Here is a 20774-nt window from a genome sequence, read left to right on the forward strand (position 1 = left end):
ACGACTGAGGATGTATCAAGTTGGACGATATCGTAGAGGGAATCCGTAGACTGAGGATCCTTTTGAACAATTGACAAGCCCAACGCGTGGGCCATTCTTTTGATTAGGTCGGTGTAGGACGACAAGGCATCAGATGGAGATATGGGAAGGTAATATCGTAGAGGGAATCCGTAGACTGAGGATCCTTTTGAACAATTGACAAGCCCAACGCGTGGGCCATTCTTTTGATTAGGTCGGTGTAGGACGACAAGGCATCTGAAGGAGATATGGGAAGGTTTTGGAAGACATCGGTGGGAGGGGGTGACGTCGGAGACTCAGATGGCTCGGTATCGGAACCCGATATCGATGGGTCCGAAGAGTCAGGCTCCCCAGCCGGGGTAGACTGATGTGGAGACGGAGCAGGCGGCTGGATTGGTGCAGCTGCAGTGACGGCGGACGTTCCCGACAGTGGAACAGCGTCCGGCTGAGGAGGGCGAGAGACCATTGCGGATGGCCTAGATCACCTCGGAGAACGGGATCTGTGGGAAGATCGACAGGAGTATCTGTCCCAGTCAGTGTATCCCGAATGGCCCAGCCACGGCATCGGAGGGTGGTACGGACCGTATAGGTAACAGTACTGCCTTTCATCCCAAGTCAGCATGCACGATCTTGGGGAACGACTCCTCGACCGAGGACGACGCGGAGAATAAGTTGACGGAAGAGCATAGGTGCCCCTTCTGCAGTCAAAGGCGTCGATATCGATGGAGTCAGGCGACAGACAGGGAGGCGGACGCTCTGCATTGGATCTTGACCGTCGATGCCGATGACCGTTGATGTCGGGAGGCTCTGAGGCAACCAATGCCGACGAGCTGGATGGACCGGGGGAACACTCCGCACCCAACTGGTGACTTACGAGCCCCATTTGGTCGACATCGTACAAGGCTGTCTCCACCGTATGGTCTGGAGAGTCTAGCACAAGTACCGTCGTTTCAGACGCGACCTGGTTCACCGGTATCGATGCCATCGGTGTCGAACCAGTCGGTATCGATGGTGGCGGAAGGGCCGGTGCTGCTGGCGCAGAGTCCTTCTTAGCAGGCTTCACCGCCTTGGCCACCTTCTGCGTCGCCACAGAGGAGTCCGACTTCCTGGCCTTCTTAGCAGAGGTGGATGCTGCGGAAGGAACGTTCGGTACCTTAGGTTTCAGTTTCGACCTCTCGGTATCGGACACGGACTTAACCTTCGATGTCGATGGCTTTGATGTCGATGCGTCGGCAGCGGAAGACATGATGACGGAGGAAACAACCGGCGGATCAGCCATCGGTTGAAGCGCCTTCTCCAAAAGGAAAACTCTTAAACGTGCTGCTCTGTTTTTCCGTGTTTGGTTGGAAAACTGCGCACAATGTTCACAAGAGTCTGGCTTGTGGGTCTCTCCAAGACAAAAAATACAGTACTTATGTCCGTCTGGAGGAGCCAATTTACTTCCACAAGTACGACAACGGTTGAAAAATCCCCACTTTTTTGACTTTTTTGTCTTCTTTTTCTCCATAGACTGAGGAGAAAAAGCCAGCGACAAGGAGGGTGGGGGGGGGGGCCAGCGGCCCGAAGGCCTGAGGCAATTTTACCTCAGACGACGAAAACAAAAAATCTCCTTTTTTTGTCAAAACAGAGAAAGAAAAAGAAACTGAAGAAAAACTGAGGCAAAAAAGCGAGAGCTGATCACTAAAAAGTGACTCAAAGGCAGCGATCCGGCCAGACCTCTCGAAGATAGGTCTGCTCAGCGCGGCGGAAAGGAAAGAACTGGCGGGATGTTCGTGCCTGCCCTTCTGGGCATGCTCACTGGGGCTCCTGAACATGCTCAGTTGGGCCAGGCATGAAAATCCTTTTAAGAGAGCTTGCTAGGCACCGGCAGATCCAGCGCAGGCGCACTAGATCCCATTGGTGTGAAGCACAGAGACCACGAAGAAGATCATGCAGAGATCAGACTTGACTGACAAGGCATTGAGTTCTGAGACCCTTCTTGCGGAGGTCACCGCTACCAGAAACACCTTGTGCAATGGTTTAAAGGGTGCTTTGGTGAGTGCTGTTAAGACAGTATGCAGCCTCCACGTCGGAAAATGATGAATTTGTGGCAGAGATTTGACAGTTGCCCCGAAGGAAATGCTGTACGTGAGGATGCCTGGTTGTCTTGTAACCGCTCATGGTAGGTAACACCGTAGAGAGAGCCATGACCTGTCTGCATATAGTTGCAGGCTTTAGCCCAGAGTCCAAACCTTCTTGCAGAAAGGAAAGGAGGGATTCCACCGAGGGAGAAAAGGGATCGATCCTCTTCCATCTACACCAACAAACAAAGGCCTTCCAGGTAGTGTTGTATATGCGAATGGTGGATTGCCTTCTAGATGATAGAAAGGTGTCGGTGACCTCGACTGAATCTCCTAGGTGAGAGAGATTCCTCTGCTCAGTCTCCAGGTGGTCAAACACAGCCAGTCTGGGTGGGGGTGCCAAGTTGGTCCCTGAAGCTACATGTCTGGGGTCACTGGGAGAGTAAGAGGTGGGCTGATTGCCATCTCTCTCAGGGTTGAGAACCACGGCTGACGTGCCCATAGAGGTGCCACCAGGATCACCTCTGCTTTCAGTTCCCTGACCCTCCGAAGAGTTCTGGGTATCAGTGGAAGGGGAGGAAAGGCGAAAAGCAGGCCCTTGGGCCATGGTGCTGTCAGTGCTTCCACCTCATGGTAGTAGTACCTAGTAAAGTATCTTGGAAGCTGATGGTTTTCGGGTGAGGTAAAGAGATCCACTAGGGGTTGCCTTAGCTGATTTACTATTATGTTGAAGAAGTTCGGATGCAATGCCTATTCTCCCTCGCAAATGGTTTCCCTGCTGAGCCAATCAGCCCGTATTTTGTCTGCTCCCCTGATGTGCTCTGCTGTTAGGGATGTTAAGTTCCTTTCGGCCCAGACTAGGATTTTCATTGCCTCCTGGTGCAGTCGAGATGACCAGGAACCGCCCTGCTTGTTGAGGTAAGCTTCGGCTGAAATGTTGTCCGTCCGCACCAACACATGCTGTCCTCGCAGGCGAGTGCTGAAATAATTCAGGGCATGGTAAATGGCTCTGAGCTCCAGCACATTGATGGAGAGGTTCGTTTCGGCAAGACACCACTGTTCCTCTAGGATTGCACCCAGACAGACAGACTCACATCAGTTAAAATCTCTAAGAGTTGTTGGATGTGGTAGACTTTGCCGCAGTGAAGATTGTCCAGCTTGGACCACCATAGCAAGCTGCTCTTGACTGTGCTGGGAACCCAAAGATTGAGAGTCTTTCTTTCCATGATGGCATGTTGATAAGGCTGAAGGATACACTGCAGAGGTCTGGAATGAAGGTATGCCCATTGGATCATATCTATACTGGATATCATGAGACCCAGGAGTTTTGACAGTGTCATTAGAGTTGATGAACTGTTCTGGATCACCGATGCACCACCGGGCTGATAATCAACTTGGAGAATAGCCTGGGAGCCGTGGAGAGACCAAACGGAAGGGCTCTGTATTGAAAATGCTGGCTGCCCTCACAAAACCGAGGAAACGCTTGTGTGCCGGATGAATTAGGAGATGAAGGTAGGCTTCTGTGAGATCTATCAAGGTCAGGAACTCGTTGGGTAACAGGGATTCCATGATGGATCTCAACGTTTCCATGCGAAAGTGACGGAGTTTGATGAATTTGTTCAAAAACTTGAGATCCAGGATAGTTTTCCAGTCGCCGTTCTTCTTGGGAACCATAAACAAGATAAACACCCCGGCTCCTTTCGGAAATGGGTACCGGTTCTATGGCCTGAATGTCCAATGGATGTCGTAAGGCTCTGTCGACAATGACTCTCTTGTTTATGGCCCTGCTGATTGGAGAGTGACTCCCTCCAAGAGACCTCAGTTGTCTTCAGGCAGAAGTTGAATCAGTTTGCGGATCCAAACTATGGCCACTCTGGAAGCAATAGAGGCTGAGGAAGCTGCCCTCACCATCATGGCAATTGCTTCATGGATCCTTTTTAGTGTTGCTTCCACCTTCTTATCTGTGGGGTCACGGATTGTGCCCAAACCATCTTCAGACACAAAGTCGGTCGTTTGGAGAGCTGCCACTAGTCCATCCACTGGAGACACCTGTAATATCTCATTGGCATAGTTAGGCAAAGCGTAAAACTTCCTCACAAATGCTGTGAACTGCTTATTAGCTGGGCAGAGCTCCGGAGGCTGTCGGAGCCAAACTCTGCACCCCCAAAATGGCCGCTGGCAGGCCGATGGTGCCCCAACAACAGGGCGGGCTCTTCTCCCAATGATTGCCGGCAGTGCTTCTGGGTGCACAGTGCCACCATCAGCTCAGCCAGGTCCGTTGGGGTGGCACGAGAATGCCTCAAGGGCAAGTCGGCCCCACTGATGATTCACGCCACAGCCACCTCCGCAGTGCATGTGCTCTCTTCTTCGTCCCTTGATAAGAAGCCACTGAGGGGCTCTGTTGCCGCCATGTGATCGCTGGAACCGGGGCCGCTGGCCTCATTGCGGCTGCATAATCTTCGCTCCAGAGAGGGAGCAAAGAAGGAAGGGGGAAGAAGAAAAAAGAGAGCAGAAAGGAAGAAAGGAGAGGCAAGTGAATAAAAGTCGAAGTTAGGCTGAAAAAGAACGAAAAGATGGGAAAAGTTGGAGAATTAGGGCTAAGCCTTTTCTACTGCTGCTTCTCCCTGTAGAGGCAGGAACAGAACTAAGGGGATGGGCGATTTCGAAGGCGCCAAAAGGAAGTGGGAAAAAGTATTTCCTGCCTCCCTAAAGGCACAGTGGGAATAACCCATGGAGATGTCCTCCACCTCAGAGGGAGAACAATACATACAGGGCAAGTACACAGTATGTACACAGACAATATGGAGAAGAACTCCTGAAGGACACACAGTACAGCGTATACAGTGGTCTCTACCCCTTTTCATAAGAGAACACAATTTTATCCATGTGTATGATCATTATGACTAGGTGACGTCTGCACTGATGAAACAAATACCTTCCACATACTCCATGACCATGCACAGGTGGCGCTTTGTCTCGAAGGAGCAGAACATGCTGACTACAAAAGGGTTTTCTGCAAATGTTAAGATGTCTCTCTCCACGAAAGCTTGCTGAATCTGATTCCTCAAAATGAGGTTCTGCTTGTTGATCTTCTTCACTGCAAAGCGCTGGCGGGTAGTCCTGTGGCGCACCAAGAATACTGCCCTGAGACAAAACAAGACAATTACACAACATTAGAGATGCCACAAGCATACTAATCCAAGAGTTGTGAATCTTTCTTTAACCAGTTCACAAATTATCAAGAAGTTGACAAAAGAAGAATGAGTGATACACAGTTGTCTCTGTTTCTACTGCAACATGTAAAAGAATCAGATCTAGGAGCTCCACAGGTTGTTTTGAACTAACACTCAGGATGGGTCTGATGAGTCCCAAATCACACATAACAGAAGCAACAGGGAAAGATGATGTACAGTAACATAAAAACCAGTTCTTGGATACAAGACCAAATTTATCATTCTAGTTTTCATTGGTTCAACTATAACTTCCTTAAGACACTGCAAAATTTCTATCCAACCGAATACAGGCTAGAATGTTCAACTAGTCACCACAAACCAGGACTTCTTTACTAAAATGGATTTAATAAATTATTTTCCTGCACTTCCTTGTACACTATTAACATTTCCCATTTATCTTCCTTTATTTAATAATGTCTACTTCCATTTCTCTGAAAGTGCCTGATGCTTTGCTGTCCACAGAACATTATATTTCACAAGCAGATGGATACGATTGGAGCCGGGAGGGTACCTGGTAGGGCTCCCCCCACCCCAGACGTACTGTGGCCATAGTTAGGGTTTCTGCATAGGTCTCTGCACCATGCACCGTGTAAGCCGCTCAGAGCCCTTCGGGGGTGAGCGGAGTACAAATTGAAAATATAAATAAATAAATAAATATATAAATATATAAATAACATACACCAGCATAGCATAACAAGGGTAGAGGCAGGCAATAGCAAACCACCTCTGAACGTCTCTTGCCTTGTAAACCCTACAAGGCTGCAGTCACAACTTGACGGCATTTTCCACACACCACTGACCAATTAACTTTCAGACTCTTGGAAAGAGATGCTTACGGTATAAACACACAAAATCTTTTAAAACCGTATTTATTAAGACCCTGGTTTCTTTCCAATTTAGCAATCACAATTACTTTCACACTTAAATATTTATTACTTTAATTTTCACCCAAAGGAACACATACACATAGCAGCAGAATGGACAGATATATAGTGAGACACACAATAACATCTGATAAAAGGACTGTTATGTATGTTACTGAGCTAATCCTAAAAAGGCAAGGTTTGGCTAATGCAAGCACATATTTACCATAATTTATGTTATAAAGGATCTTTTAAAAGTTAAAAAGAAATTCCAAGATCAATGTATTACATTAAAAGAGGTGTTAAAATTTATGGGTAGAATTGCCACGATAAAAATGTCTATCCTACCACGCTTCCTATTTCTAGCACAAACCATCCCAATTCTTAAAAATAACAAACTTTTCAAAGAACTTGACCAAATAACAAGAAAATTTATTTGGCAAGCAAAAAGACCAAGGATCAAGCTGAAATTATTACGAGATAAAAAGGAAAGAGGGGGTCTCAGTATTCCGGATTGGCAACTTTACTATAATGCGGCAGCGATGGGGTGGATAAAAGACTGGCTGTTATTAAAAGACGAGAGAATGTTAAAACTAGAAGGTCATATGACCTATACATGGGCTGGCATGCCTATGTATGGTATGACAAAGAACGGATACAGCTCCACTTTCACAATCACATAATAAGAGGTGCACTAATTAAAATCTGGAGAAGTATAAAAGGAAACTTCTATGATAAAATACCGGGATGGGTCTCACCATTGGAAGCGTTTATATTGCCGAATTTGCTGAGCGGAAATAAGAAAGCTAATTATGAAGTACTATTAAATAAAGAAAAAGAATTAAAATCCTTCGAAACCCTACAAGAGCTAAATATCAATTTAACAAACTGGGAAAAGAATCAATTAAAGTCCAGATTCGCTAAGGATAAAATAAGAGATTTTGAAACAACGATGTCGGAATTAGACAAAATCTGGCTTTCATCATCGGACAAACTAATACAAAAACTATACAGCTTCTTATTGAAGGAAGATATGAAGGACGAAATTATAAAACCAAGTATGAGGACATGGATGAGAGATCTAGGGCAGGAGATATGCATGAAAAAGTGGATTAAAATGTGGAATTCAACAAAACTATCAAAAGCCACCACATACAAAGAAAATATCTTTAAAATGTTATATCGCTGGCATTGGACACCAGATAAGATAGCAAAATGTTACAAAAATGCATCGGGCAATTGCTGGAGATGTAAGAAAAATGTGGGTTCTTACTTTCATGTCTGGTGGAGATGTGAGAAAGTAGTAAAATTTTGGAAAATAGTAAAAAAACTAATAGCAGAAATAGTAGAAATAGATCTAAAGTTGGACCCAGAAATATATCTACTTAATATACTACCAGAAGGGATTAAATATAATGATGCAAGTGTAATATTCTATCTTCTTACCAGCTCTAGAATTTTGTTTGCAAAATGCTGGAAATCGGAACAAATACCAAGTAGAGAGGAGTTAATTACAAGGATTATGGAAATAAAAGAAATGGATATACTAAATATGATATTGTTAGCAAAAGATGAGAATATGTTTAAAAGAAGATGGCATAAATTAGACAATTGGTTGGAAACAAATGTATAATGATCCTCCAAAGAATAATCTGTATATTCAAATGTTGGTATTGTTGTTGTAGAAAACTTGAAAATAAACGGTTTTTAAAAAAAGAGGTGTTAAAATTCAATCAAACAAAATATCTTTTGAAGATCTGAATTCTTCTGACCTTCATTAAATTGTAAATTATTTTTTAAAAATGGCTGGACAAAAGTATATGCTCTTACCCATAAGCCCCATTGCTGATTAGCTTAATGGTTTCAAATTCCTCTTCAGAAGGAGTTTTCTTTGCTTGCGTGGTGGCTCCTCGGCTCTGAAAAAAAAAACAGAAATACCTTTTCCCTTTTAACATAATTATTTTACACTTTAAAACTTTTTTACAACACTTGTTTCTTAACATTAATCATTATACTTTAGAACAATATTTGGACAGAAAATACCTTATTGTACTTCTAAGGTACTTCTTGAAGTGAATTCTACCTAATTTCTAATCAAAACACACATTAGATGAGGAAAAATTTAAGTTTGCGATTAGGCTAACATTGCGCTTTTCCCTGACCCATAGTAATTGCCTTCTCTACCAAAATGTCTGAACATGAATTAAATTTACCAATTTATTCATCTTCTAAATATTTTCGAACATAAGTAAATTTGATTATTTATACAGGCTTAAAATACAATCATTGGGAAAGAAACCCAAGATTCAGATTCCCAGCCCCCCCCCCTCCAAAAGCAGTTTATATATTCATATTATGTTTGCCAGGTCCATCTTTGTCCCCAGTGGGGGGCTTTGGGGGGGTGTTCTCAGAGGGGGCAGGGCATCCCTAATGTGATGATGTCGCATTGGAGAAGGCTAGGCTCCAAGCCCTGCCCTGTGGGGACAGTCCCACCAGCCGTGAGCCACAGCTGGAGGGCTCCACCCACCCGATCACCGAGCGGCAATACAGCTCGGAGATCGGGTGCACGGGGCCTTTTTCCCGCCGGCTGCCTGCACTTAAAGGGAGCCATTTTAAGTGCAGGGAGCTGGAGGGCCTTGTGCGCCTGATCTCCAAGTGGCAATCGGGTGCGCAGTGCCCTTTCCCGCCGACTACTTGCACTTAAAGGGAGGCCCTTTAAGTGCAGGCAGCTCGAGGGCCCTGTGTGCTCGATCTCCACTTTGAGATCGGGTGCGTGGGGCCCTTTCCTGCTGGCTGCCTACACTTAAAGGGAGCCCCTTTAAGTACAAGCAGCCAGATGGCCTCACACGCCCCTTTCCCGCCAGCTGCCTGCACTTAAACCGGGTTCTCCCAGATTAGAGTCCGCGCACTTAACCACTACACCAAACTGGCTCTCACACCAAACTGGTAAACAGTTCTTCCACTTATCAGAACTCACCCCCCCCCCCAAGTGCTTGGAATGTTTCCCAGACCATTTGGATAAATTACAATCACTTAAAGGGGCTCTCTTTAAGTGCCGCAGCTGGAGGCCCCTGCCTGCCCAATCTCTGAGTGGAGATCGGCGCATGGCCCACAGCCGCCCCTCTCCCTCCTCTTTCTCAAGAGAGAAGGGAGAGGGGTGGCTGCCAGTGGTGGGGCTTGAGGGCAGGGCTTCCCCCGCTGGCCAGCTGGCTGGGGGCAGGTAGAACCCTCCCTCAAAAAGCAGGTGACCAACTGGGGGGTCTGGCAAGCCTAATTCATATACACACAGAAATATTTTAGTTTGTCAGACTGTCATTCGGTTTTAGTGATTTCAACTATTCAATTTATACTTAATACAATCCAATGAGCAATGTGAAATTGCTATTATAGAAATACTGTTGTACTGTGATACTAACGCTGTTATTCAGTACCTTTACCTCAGCAGAATCATCTGTCTCTGGAGTGTCTGGACTATCATAGCTATTCAACTGGGCGATTTCTAAAGAGAGAAAAGGAAACATTTCATAGTTACATTACACTCTCATGGAAAATACTATGCAATGTGTAATACTTCATTAATAATTTACCCAACACACTCAGCAACTGAAAGGCCTTCCATAAACTGCACAGCTTTCCATGCACAAAATAACTGGGATAGTCGTCTTGTGTAGGAAGCTGATAACCAAGGAAAAGAGATGGAGGGAAAAGGGCAGCTCATGAGATTTTTCATACCAGAATTCCTTCACTAAAACAGTAGTGTAAATCACAGGTCTGGGCATTGCATGATCCTGCAATGCCCGTGATCATATAATCTTTTTGAGTTAAGGAGAGTACTTTTGAGTATGCACAGTCTGCTTGCACAGTTCTTCATAACATTTTTTCATGTTGCAAAGATATGTGGCTGTTGCTGTAAAAGAAATCTGTTTACTCACATAATTACTGTTTCTATGTGCCATGTACAGCTGGGAATGCTTTTATAAAATACAATTCAGAGACTTATACAAACCAATTATTACATCACAACGCATTCGTATTTTCTGTGTTAAAATTATCAATGTATGGCAGTTGACAGTAAGTTATATATCGTTAAGTTTTAAACACATATAAAAAGTGTAACTAAGGTGGCAGCTGATGTAAGTGAATTTATATTTTTACAATTAATATTTCTAGCATTGTGATACATGTGTATGCACAAGCTCAAACCTTATTACTGTTACTTTTCCATTATCACATACATTCAGAAGTATTAGCTGACTCTTAAATGGAAGGCTATGAAGAGATTAAAAATAATTGTGTACAGCTGTTTCTGGCAAAGACAAGGGGAAAGAATAGGGTTCACAAAAATGTGTAAAATTTCCCAAAGGCAATAAAATGAAAAATTATTTTACAGGATAGTAGTGATCGGTCTGTGGTAATTGTAGTACAAATTCATTGTGCCTTCCTGCCTTAGGTCAAGACAAAGGAGGAGGAGGAGGAGGAGATTGGATTTATACCCTGCCCTTCACTTGGGAGTCTCAGAGCAGTTTACAAATTCCTTTCCCTTCCCCTCTCCACAACAGATGCCCTATGAGGTAGGTGGGGCTGAGAGAGCTCTATCCAGAACTGTCTTTGAGAGAACAGCTCTGACAGAAGAACTATAGCTTGCACAAGGTCATCCAGCAGTTGCAAGTGGAGGAGTGGGGAATCAAACCGGGTTCTCCCAGATTAGAGTCCGCGCACTTAACCACTACACCAAACTGGCTCTCACACCAAACTGGTAAACAGTTCTTCCACTTATCAGAACTCACCCCCCCCCCAAGTGCTTGGAATGTTTCCCAGACCATTTGGATAAATTACAATCACTATTTATACATTTTTTCAGGTTTAATTCAAGATGGTATTAAAGAACCAGACAAAAGAATTAATATATCACTATTGTCTCTAAGGGGTCAAGCAAATAGGAAATCAGAAAAGTCACTGTGCACCTGAATATATTCTATCTGCCAGCTGAAGATCTGTCATACAGGGCCACTTCATATGCTATATGATTAGCATGTATACCGCATGCACACGATAATGAGTGAGGAAAATGTTCTTTTTAAAAAGAAAAACTACATTGTATGTACATACTGTGGGCACACAGTTTCAACTGCAGCTCTTTCAGTATATACTCACAATGTATGTATATTTCTAACAAAGAGCGTTTCCCACTCTCATATTAGAAGTTTCACTTGCTAGGTTCATAACGTATGATAGCACTAAAAATGACTTGTTACCTAATATACCCTATGAATACAAAGTAGAAATCCTCACCCTCCAGGGGATCTCGGGTGAGGCCCAGCTGGCATATAATATAACGAGGGATGTCACATTTAATTCCTTCCCCTTCCTTAGCATGGCCTTCAGCTGCTTCTAGCAAGTGGTAGAACTCTTCGGGATCAAACTCCTAAAGTAAAATGATACAAAAGGAGAATAATTTTATCTCCCAAAGCCTTAGTTGGTTATTTATCAAAAGAATAAAGAAAGCAAGAGAATAGTTCAGCTTAAACATCTGGGTCTACATTTCAAAACTAGCCCAGAAACAGAGAACATATTATGTACTGCAATAAGGTTCCACATCCTTCTCCATGCTAGAACACAATAAACTGCTAGGAGTTACTGAAAATTAACTCTATTTACTTTATCACAACTTCCTATTGTAGAAGCGCTAATAAATAAAAAGTAAGCAAAAGCGCAACATCCATGCTGTTAATTTCCTAGAGAAATAGATAAGAAGGGCAAAGAAGGGGTAGTTTTATCTACTCATAACCAAAATAATTACATTAAATTTCCAGCTTTATGTATTTGAAAGTAAAACAACCTCAGAAAATAAAACAAGTTTCCTTGCTATACTGCCCTGAGACGAGTCCCATTTATTCCCATTTTATAGATGGGAAGAGCAACTTGTAGATATGCATGAGCAACTTGTCCAGTCCTACTTAAAAGCTTGTTCAAAATAAACAAACATCCCTCTCATTCTCAGCTCTGAAAAACTAAGCTTCAGTGATTTAAAAAGAATTGTGGATGAAGAAAAATGACAACAGTAAATCATAATAATGAGATAGTAGATGATGACTGGGGGGGGGGATTAGCAAACCTGTGCTAGTTTTAACAGCCTATCTAAATTTTAAAAGGTTTTAGACATCAGCATGTATTTGTTTCCCACTTGGAAGTCACACAGATTTGCCTGGTGGCACCCTTGTTGCAGAGATACCGAATTGGCTAAGTACCATATCTTATACACAGAAAATATGGTATGTCCCCTTGGTAACTGCAGCGTAGATTCTAGCTTCCTGAGTGTCACTGGTACTTTCAGGTGTAGGTTAGGATTGTAATAGAACTTACTCCTACTAAAGATATTCTCCCATCTAATAAACCTTATCACTCTTGGCTTCACTTTTAACTGTCTTGAATCTCATTCCCAGTAATACTGACAGAGTTTTGTCTTATTAGTATTGAACATCATAACTAATTTTTAATGATAATGTGTTGGGTATGTTGTATGTTTGGATAACTTTTGTTTTTGCTCTGTACAAAATAATCAACTAAGTTACTGCTTCTGCTTATTCTAACAATGACTTTTCTATGTAATGTTACTATATATTTTTGGTATTATGTTGGCTGTTATTCATTGTTACTGTTTGAAACCTTTTAATAAAAAAATTTGGGGGGGAAAGAACTTACTCTTGGCCAACAGCAACTCTGGACCACTTTGTAAAACATTTTAAAAATGGCTTGGAAGTTGTGGCTCTTCGTCCCCTTTTCAATTTTTTTTAAATACAAGGTTCTATTTCCCAAGAGGATTGCTTGGATATACTCCCACTGCCTTAATTATGTGAAGAGTTAATGGGCATTTTCAACCTTCCACAACTCTATTGGGCACTTCTTTTTATAATAGCTACATGAAATATAGGTGAGACACTTACACACGTGAAAATTATGCAGTACACCTAGCTTGCATGATTTGGGAAGGAAATAAGAGAAAGGAAGTAGCAAACTGTGCATAAATTATAAAGGTACATATGAAAATAAAGAATAGTTAAAATGCCACGGGGAAATGCTTTTGGTGATCAAATGGATAGTTGATAAATGAACTGTTGAGAAGAAACTATTTAAATGCAGCTATATAATCAGGGGTCATTTCCTGCAGGAACGCACAGGAGCAGAGCTCTGGGAGTAAAGAGCCCAGGGGGCGGGCACATGCAACAAGCCCCACCCCCTGCTCCCAGCAGCCCTCAGTCAGAGCAAGAAGCAGCCAGATAAGTTGCAAAGCTCCACCACCCCCCGGTCCAAAACAGTCCAGTGGCACCTTTAAGACCAAGTTTTATTCAGGTACAAGCTCTCCCTCCTCTGCAAGGACAGATCTGCATGTTCCCCCCCCCCAATAGCTAGCAATCAAAAACAGTCCAGTGGCGCCTGAGCAGTGGGTGTTGCCTTCTGACACACTTCCGGTGATTTCAGGGGGTGTGGCATATGCAAATAAGTCATGATAATGAGTTATGCTAATCAGCTCCGGCACCTCTTTTTCTACGAAATGACCCCTGTATATAATCAAGTAGAACTACCCCCTTTGGATGTGTTCCTGGTTGCCTTAAATTATTCTTTTGGCATCTGGTTTTTTGGCAAGTAAGGCATGAATGCAGAAAGAAAATAATACTTACTTGTTTATTCAAAAGCACATGTAGTAAAAATTTTTTACCATTCACTGAAAATCCCTCCAGTGAGCCACATAATTTAATTTTTACAAAGAAGGCATATTGCTGAAAGCATATCTTTTGGAGGCAACAATGAGCAGTAATCAACACTGGGCATATTACATCTATACAAAACTGAATGAAACAAGATGCTTTCACATGATTATGGAAAATGGATAGTATGATTGGGACATCTACTGCTAAATTTTATATTCTTAAAATATAAGGCGAAACTGTCACTATGGTTACATATTACAGCTAACCGAGCTATAAACACTAAACAGATAAGAAAATGCTAAATTAGACTAGTCCTCTATTTTTAGACTTTGGGATTTTGTCATATCATTTTCTGGATTGTCACAATAAGCTTTGGTGTTCATTACTCTGATCCTTCCAGCTGACACCTGCTTTCATTTACTCATCAGAAACAAAGGGAAGGAAACTGGTACATATTAAAGAACTTGATTAGCTAAAGACTAGCAAAGATTAGGAATCACTAGAACAGCATTGTTTAGATTTTCAAGACTTGTAAATCAGTAAAAGGGTACATGTGCACATATTTATTTTTAAGCAGTATTAGATAAAAGCATTACTGTAATCTACATTCAGCTTCATTGTGTTCTACAGATCACAGTTTCATATCAGGGAAGGATTATAAAAGAACACATTACATTTTAATCCTTCATACACTGCTCTGAAAATACACTTTCAAATGTTGATGCAATAATTGCTGCCTTCCTTATGTTCTTAACATATGGTTTTAAAAATCCTGGTAGCAAGAGACTTCACTATCACATAAAAACACAATACTTAAGTATATCCCTATTTCAACAATGTTATCAGGATCCCATGAACTATGTATTCAATTCCATGCACCATGGGGGCTCTGAACTTTCATTTCTTGGTCCATTAGATGCACCTCGTCTATTGGTTGTCACTCAATAGCACTCTGGATTCAGAAATGTCCATTTGAGTCAGAAAAATATGAATTAAAATTCACACACTCTTATGACTAATTTTTTGGGAAGAAAGATAAATTAATTCAAGGTAAGTATTTTGCTAATGGTGGAAACCTTCTCTGAGGACATTAAACATGAAAAGGGTCGGTCCCAATGAGACTTCACTGCTTGCAGGAGAACTTGGGTCATTGGCAGTGCAACTGCAGTAGAGGTATCAAGTTGAATTATGTCAAAGACAGCATCAGTGACTTCTGGCTGAGGTTGAGTGATGGCCAACCCAAGGGTATGCGCCATGCGCTGGATTAGGTTGCCATAAGATCTGGTGTCTTCAGAAGGCAAGATCAGCAAATCGTCTGCAACCAGCTGCGACAGAGATGGATCCAAAGGAGTGGCTGGAGCCCCAGAACCATCATCCTCTGAGACAGACTCTGAGCCTTGAAAGGATGCAACTGGAGAAGATGGTGCAACATGCACCAGGGTATCAGCAAGTCATGGTGGATGGCATCGCGGCGGGGTTTGTCGGTGCTGAGGCGTCGATATCGGCTGCTTCGGTACCGATTAATGAGGTTCTGGCATCAGCACCGAGGGCTTGGTGGGCAAACTAGCATTCACCGGATGTGTCTCCATCACCAGGGAACAGGACTGGTGTGATCTCACCGATTGCTGGTCCAGCTCTGGGTGACAATTTGGGGTCAGCCAAGGAAAAGTGGAGGCCAGAGGAAATGTGCTGTAAAGGTATTGGAGCTGCCTGTGATCCCAAGGTACCATCACTGAAGGTTGAGGTAGCAAAAGGGGAGTCACAGATGTCCATGGAGATCAACCCTGAGGTCTCGGTGGCGAATGGCTGTCAGAGGAGGAGAAACAATGAAGTTTTTGTTTTTGCCTCCATCGACGTTGATCCTCGACCCTGACTGGCAATCGAGACCGAGAGTGTGCTGAGGAACAAGAGCTAGGAGGATTCAGTAGGCAGCCAGAGACTGGGACCTCTTCCACCTCAGAGTCAGTGAAGTGAACATCCATTGGTATCGATGCTGCCATTGATACAGGAGGTTGTTGGATGGGCGATGCGAGGAGCAGGACAGGTGGGGTGGTAGATACCTTAGTAGGGTCTGGTGACACCAGACAAGCAGCAGTTGTTGCCGGAGTTGCAACCGGAACAGCAGTGCCGGGGACAGAAGCCTTGGAGCCAGTGTTTATGTTTGACCTTAGTGTGGCTATTGTCCTTCTTCACCATCGGTGTAGAGGGCACTGAGCGATTCTCACGTGGCGTAACTTTCACAGTGGATGTTGAAGCCGCCGATGGTGTGCAAACCAAAGCCTCTGACAATCGAGGTCGATCTGTCGGTATCGATCGGTGTCGATCAACTGGCGCAGACTGAGGTTGATCCATTGATGTCGACGCCATATCAGTTGAAGTGGAGGCCATTGGCTGTGGGCGGAGCGCAGACTCCAATAAAGTTACGTGTAGCATCGCTGCCCTGTTTTGCGGGTCTGGTTCGAAAAATTCACACAGTGGGTGCAGGAGTCTGGCTCGTGCGATTCACCCAAACAAAGGAGGCACAAGGAGTGTCCATCCAGAGGTACCAATTTGGACCCACAGCAGATACAGTGCTTGAAAAAGCCCCAACGCTTTGCCATAGACCAGGCACAGCGTGAGGGGGGGAAACGGGGGTGGTGGTACAACAACGGTTGGAGGAAAAAAGACGACTAAGGATTTTGGTGTGGGTTTTTTGGTAATAAGAAACTATATAGAGAAACAATTATAAGAAGAAAAGTCTAAAGAGAAAAGAGCTGAGGAGAAAAAAATTCCTCAACGCGGCGCTCAGAAGAGAACTGGCAGGATGCTGGGGCTCTGCCCTCTGGGCATGCGTGGTGGAGGCACACACATGCCCGAGGAAGGGGCCCCAGATCTCTTTGAGCTTTCTAGAAGTTTCCCAGATGGGGGTCAGCGCAGGTGCCATTCCCATCGGTGTGATGCACAGAGACCATGACGAAGATCTTGTAATTACAAGAAGCTAGAGGACCACCTGCCAGTATTCTGCCATGAAGTGTAATATGTGGGATCGTCTGCTCAAATTCTAAAAGATGGAATCATCTTCTGCTCAAATTCTATAATGTATAATTAATGTTACTTATCATTTCTAGGGTGCCAAACACTGTTAAGCCATACAAAGATTAATGGAATCTATGCTCCATTTCTGCACTAGGAATTCCTCCCTCTCTGTTCCTCCCCTCACATTTGAAACTTCTTACAATCCCTAGCCACAGGTGTGCTTTTATGCTTGCCAGACTGAATGTCCTGACGACTACAGAACTGAGAGGAAGCTATGCTAAAATTCCATTTTCAAAGTGTTTTTGTGGTTGTGTATCTAGTGCATTAGAGACAGTAGACCATCTTTTGCTATTTTGTGACCAATGGACCGCTCCCAGGGCTCTTTGAATTACCTGTTTTGTCTAGATATCAGCTTCCAGATGAGTCTTGGGTGTTATCTCTATTGCTAGCAAATCTTGATTCAGAAATAACTCGATCTGTTGTAAAATATTTGAGAATAGTGATCTCCTCAAAATGCTAAAATGAGTATTATCTTGCTGACCTTATGAGTAATTGTATGACGTGGGGATACAGGGACTTGCCCTCCAATGGCTCGCCTCTAGGGGAACAACCGTCCTGAAGATACCCACTTGAATGCGGTGTAGCATAGGGGGCTGTGCTTTCCCCGATGTTATTTAACATCTATATGCAGCCCCTTGCCCAGATTGCTCGGAGGTTTGGGCTAGGGTGTCATCAATATGCAGATGACACCCAGCTCTATTTGATGTTGGGCGGCCGGTCAGACTCCAGCCCAGAAGATCTGAATCGGGCATTCCAAGCCGTGGCTGGTTGGCTTCGACTGAGCCAGCTGAAACTAAACCCAGCGAAGACAGAGGTCCCTGTGCCTGAGTCGGAGTGGTCCGGGGGTGGGGATTCCTCTCCAGACCTTCAATGGGGCACCTTTGGTGCCAGCACCAGAGGTTAGAAGTTTCGGAGTGCTCCTGGATACCTCCATATCTATGGAGGCCCAGGTGGCAGCCACTGCTGGCTCGGCCTTTTACCATCTTTGGCTGATCCGGCAGTTGGTCCCCTTCCTAGACCGCGACAACCTGGCTACAGTGATCCATGCGACGGTCACCTCGAGACTAGACTACTGTAACGCTCTCTACATGGGGCTGCCTTTGTCGCAGATTTGGAAGCTGCAGCTAGTGCAGAATGCTGTGGCCAGGCTGTTGATGGGTCTCCCTAGATGGGAGCACATCCAACCTGTGCTGAAAGCGCTGCACTGGCTGCCGATAGCTTTCCGAGTCCACTTCAAGGTGCTGGTACTTACCTTTAAAGCCCTATATGGCCAGGGTCCAACGTACCTGAGGGACCGCCTTTCCCCATACATACCCCAGAGAGCACTATGGTCCGGGGCCCAACATCGATTAGTGATCCCAGGCCCCAGGGAGACCAGGCTTGTGGCAACCAGGGCTAAGGCCTTTTCAGTGGCGGCTCCTACCTGGTGGAACGAGCTCCTGGAGGAGATCAGGGCCCTGCAGGACCTCTCACAGTTCCACAGGGCCTGCAAGACGGAGCTCTTCCGCTAGGCGTTCACTTAGGAGCCACCACTACCACCACCACCAATTGTCCTGTGGTAACAATGGGACAATTGGGATGGCCTATTATAAAGATCTAGCCACAATACTGTGATGGATTGGTACTGCTGAAGCGTAACATTTATAGGGCAATATCTATAGGTCACCATCTTGATACGACTAACTGGGTAACATCACTGAGCACTTTATTATTGTTAAGAATGTTGTTTTATTCTGTTTTTAATGTTTTGTATTGGCATATGTTGCCCTGTTTGTGAGCCGCCCTGAGGCCGTTCGCGGGGAGGGCGGGATAGAAATATAATAATAAAATAAATAAACGATTACATCTTATCCTCCTATGTCTTTTATAAATTTTATAAATTTATAACTTTTAATAAATTGTAGACTTTTAATGAGATATATGTATTTTATTGCTTTGGAATTTTACCTTCTTTTCTGTTCTGTTGTATTCTGTTTTGTTGTGCTAGATTTGTCTGTTTTGCTCAGCTGTAATGTATTGGTTTTATGCTTAAGACCTTTGGTCATATGAGCCTAATAATAAAGGAAAGGTTAAGCAATACAAACATTTGAAGAGATGCAGATTCTCTGGGCAGAAATCCATGGACCCATGGGACCAATGCTATATGTATTGTATATGTAGCTATCACTTGCTTCTCTGGATACAGGCCTAGATACAAGCCAACAGGTCCATCCTTTCTACAAGGAGTTCAAGGTAGCTTATCTTCCCCACTTTATCCCTACAACAATTTTGTGAGAAAGGCTGGGCTGAGAGATAGTGACTGGGCCCAGGTCACCCAGTAGGCTAAATGGCAGAATGAGGAATAGACCTAAGGTTTTCCTTGTCCTAGTTTAACACTATAACCACTATACTGTGCTGGATCACACTGGCTCTTCAGTTACTACATACAGGAGCTTGTTGGCACATATCCATGCTTTTTAATTTTAAATGTTTGAACAGCAGCAACAGCAAGCTTAAACTATAGTTGGAATTCCTACAAATTTAAAGGTGACTTGCCATTAGGGATGGGCACAAACTAAATATTGTGATGAATTTTGGCTGGTTCGTTCGCAAACTGAAGTTCGTGGCAGGTCAACCTGCACAAACTTTCCATGAACTTTCAAGTAGTTTGTGACAATTCGTGCCAGTTCGTGAATGGATACATTCCCAGACAGATTGTCTGGGCTCAAAAAAAATGTTTAGCAAAATTCAAATCAACAAGGGAGGACAGAATTCTCCAGCCTTGGAAACTCCAAAAAGAGAAGAAGATATTATTTATACCCCGTCCTTCACAACAGATACCCTGTGAGGCAAGTGGGACTGAGAGAGCTTTGAGAGAACTGCTCTTTCAATAACAGCTCTGACAGAACTATGGCTTACCCAAGGTCATCCAGCAGCTGCAAGTGGAGGAGTGGAGAAATCAAACCCGGTTCTCCCAGATTAGAGTACGCGCACTTAACCACTACACCAAATAGGTTCCCTGTGCATTTGATGTGTCTAGCTTGCACTTTTAAACCTGTGCCTGACATTTCCAGTAAAAGCATTTTCCTGAGGGCATCTTCTTTGGAGGGCAATAACTCAGACCCCCTAAGTCTACACATAACATGGAGGGCATGTAGAGGAGCATCCAGGGGAGGTCCCCTGCAAGTTTGATGTATCTAGCTTGTACAAGGTCCATTCTATACACTCCTGGACTTGCACCTGTCAAAATAATCAGTTGTCATTTCCTCAGAAAGTACTTTCCAGGGGGAACCTCCTTTGGGGGTTGTAACTCGGACCCCATAAATCCAACCCTCACCACGCTTGGAAGGCAGGTAGAGGAGAGTCAGCCAGAGATTCCCCTACAAGTTTGGTATCTATAGCACACCAGAGGGGGTGTTCTACTGCATCACGAACAACACAAACCGAACCAATTCATTTGGCAGCTAAAACTTTGTGACGGTTCACAAACCAGGCATGCCATGAACCATAAACGAAACTGCATTTTCCCACTTCATGCCCATCCCTACTTGGCATACAGAGGTGGCAGAGTCCTGTCCAGGGGTACTGGGTGCTGGACATACATGCATGAATTAGGTGCATTGTTCTCTTGTTAACATTTTTGTGTGCAATGACATCTGAAAGAGGGTCATGGTCAATGTTCCCTATAAGGTGTGCAGTCTCATAAGCAGAAATCTTACCATGTGAGCCAAAAGTGGCGTTAGCTTTAAAACTGTGAGCAGGCCAACATTTAAAAAAATATATATTTCAGTGTACAAACATACAAAACATACAGACAACATATATATTATTATCATT

The 20774-nt window shown here is 43.9% G+C and overlaps 1 protein-coding gene across 5 annotated transcripts in view; it reads right to left on the bottom strand.

The window, feature by feature from the left end:
- Nucleotides 1–20774, bottom strand: part of MAST2 (microtubule associated serine/threonine kinase 2) — a 162574-nt gene that overhangs the window by 51232 nt on the left and 90568 nt on the right. For 2 of the 5 annotated variants that reach the window (XM_015421982.1, XM_015421980.1), the window contains 4 exons: nucleotides 11467–11599; nucleotides 9612–9673; nucleotides 8005–8090; nucleotides 5014–5222 (listed from right to left, as the gene is read on the bottom strand). In XM_015421982.1, the coding sequence (XP_015277468.1) occupies nucleotides 5014–5222; nucleotides 8005–8090; nucleotides 9612–9673; nucleotides 11467–11599 (490 nt within the window). Of the gene's footprint in view, nucleotides 1–5013; nucleotides 5223–8004; nucleotides 8091–9590; nucleotides 9674–11466; nucleotides 11600–20774 lie in introns of all 5 variants that reach the window. The other 3 variants (XM_015421981.1, XM_015421978.1, XM_015421979.1) reach the window with 2 other exon arrangements.

This window comes from Gekko japonicus, unplaced genomic scaffold (genome assembly GCF_001447785.1).
Source record: "Gekko japonicus isolate JY-2015 unplaced genomic scaffold, Gekko_japonicus_V1.1 scaffold75, whole genome shotgun sequence".
Lineage (NCBI taxonomy): Eukaryota > Metazoa > Chordata > Lepidosauria > Squamata > Gekkonidae > Gekko > Gekko japonicus.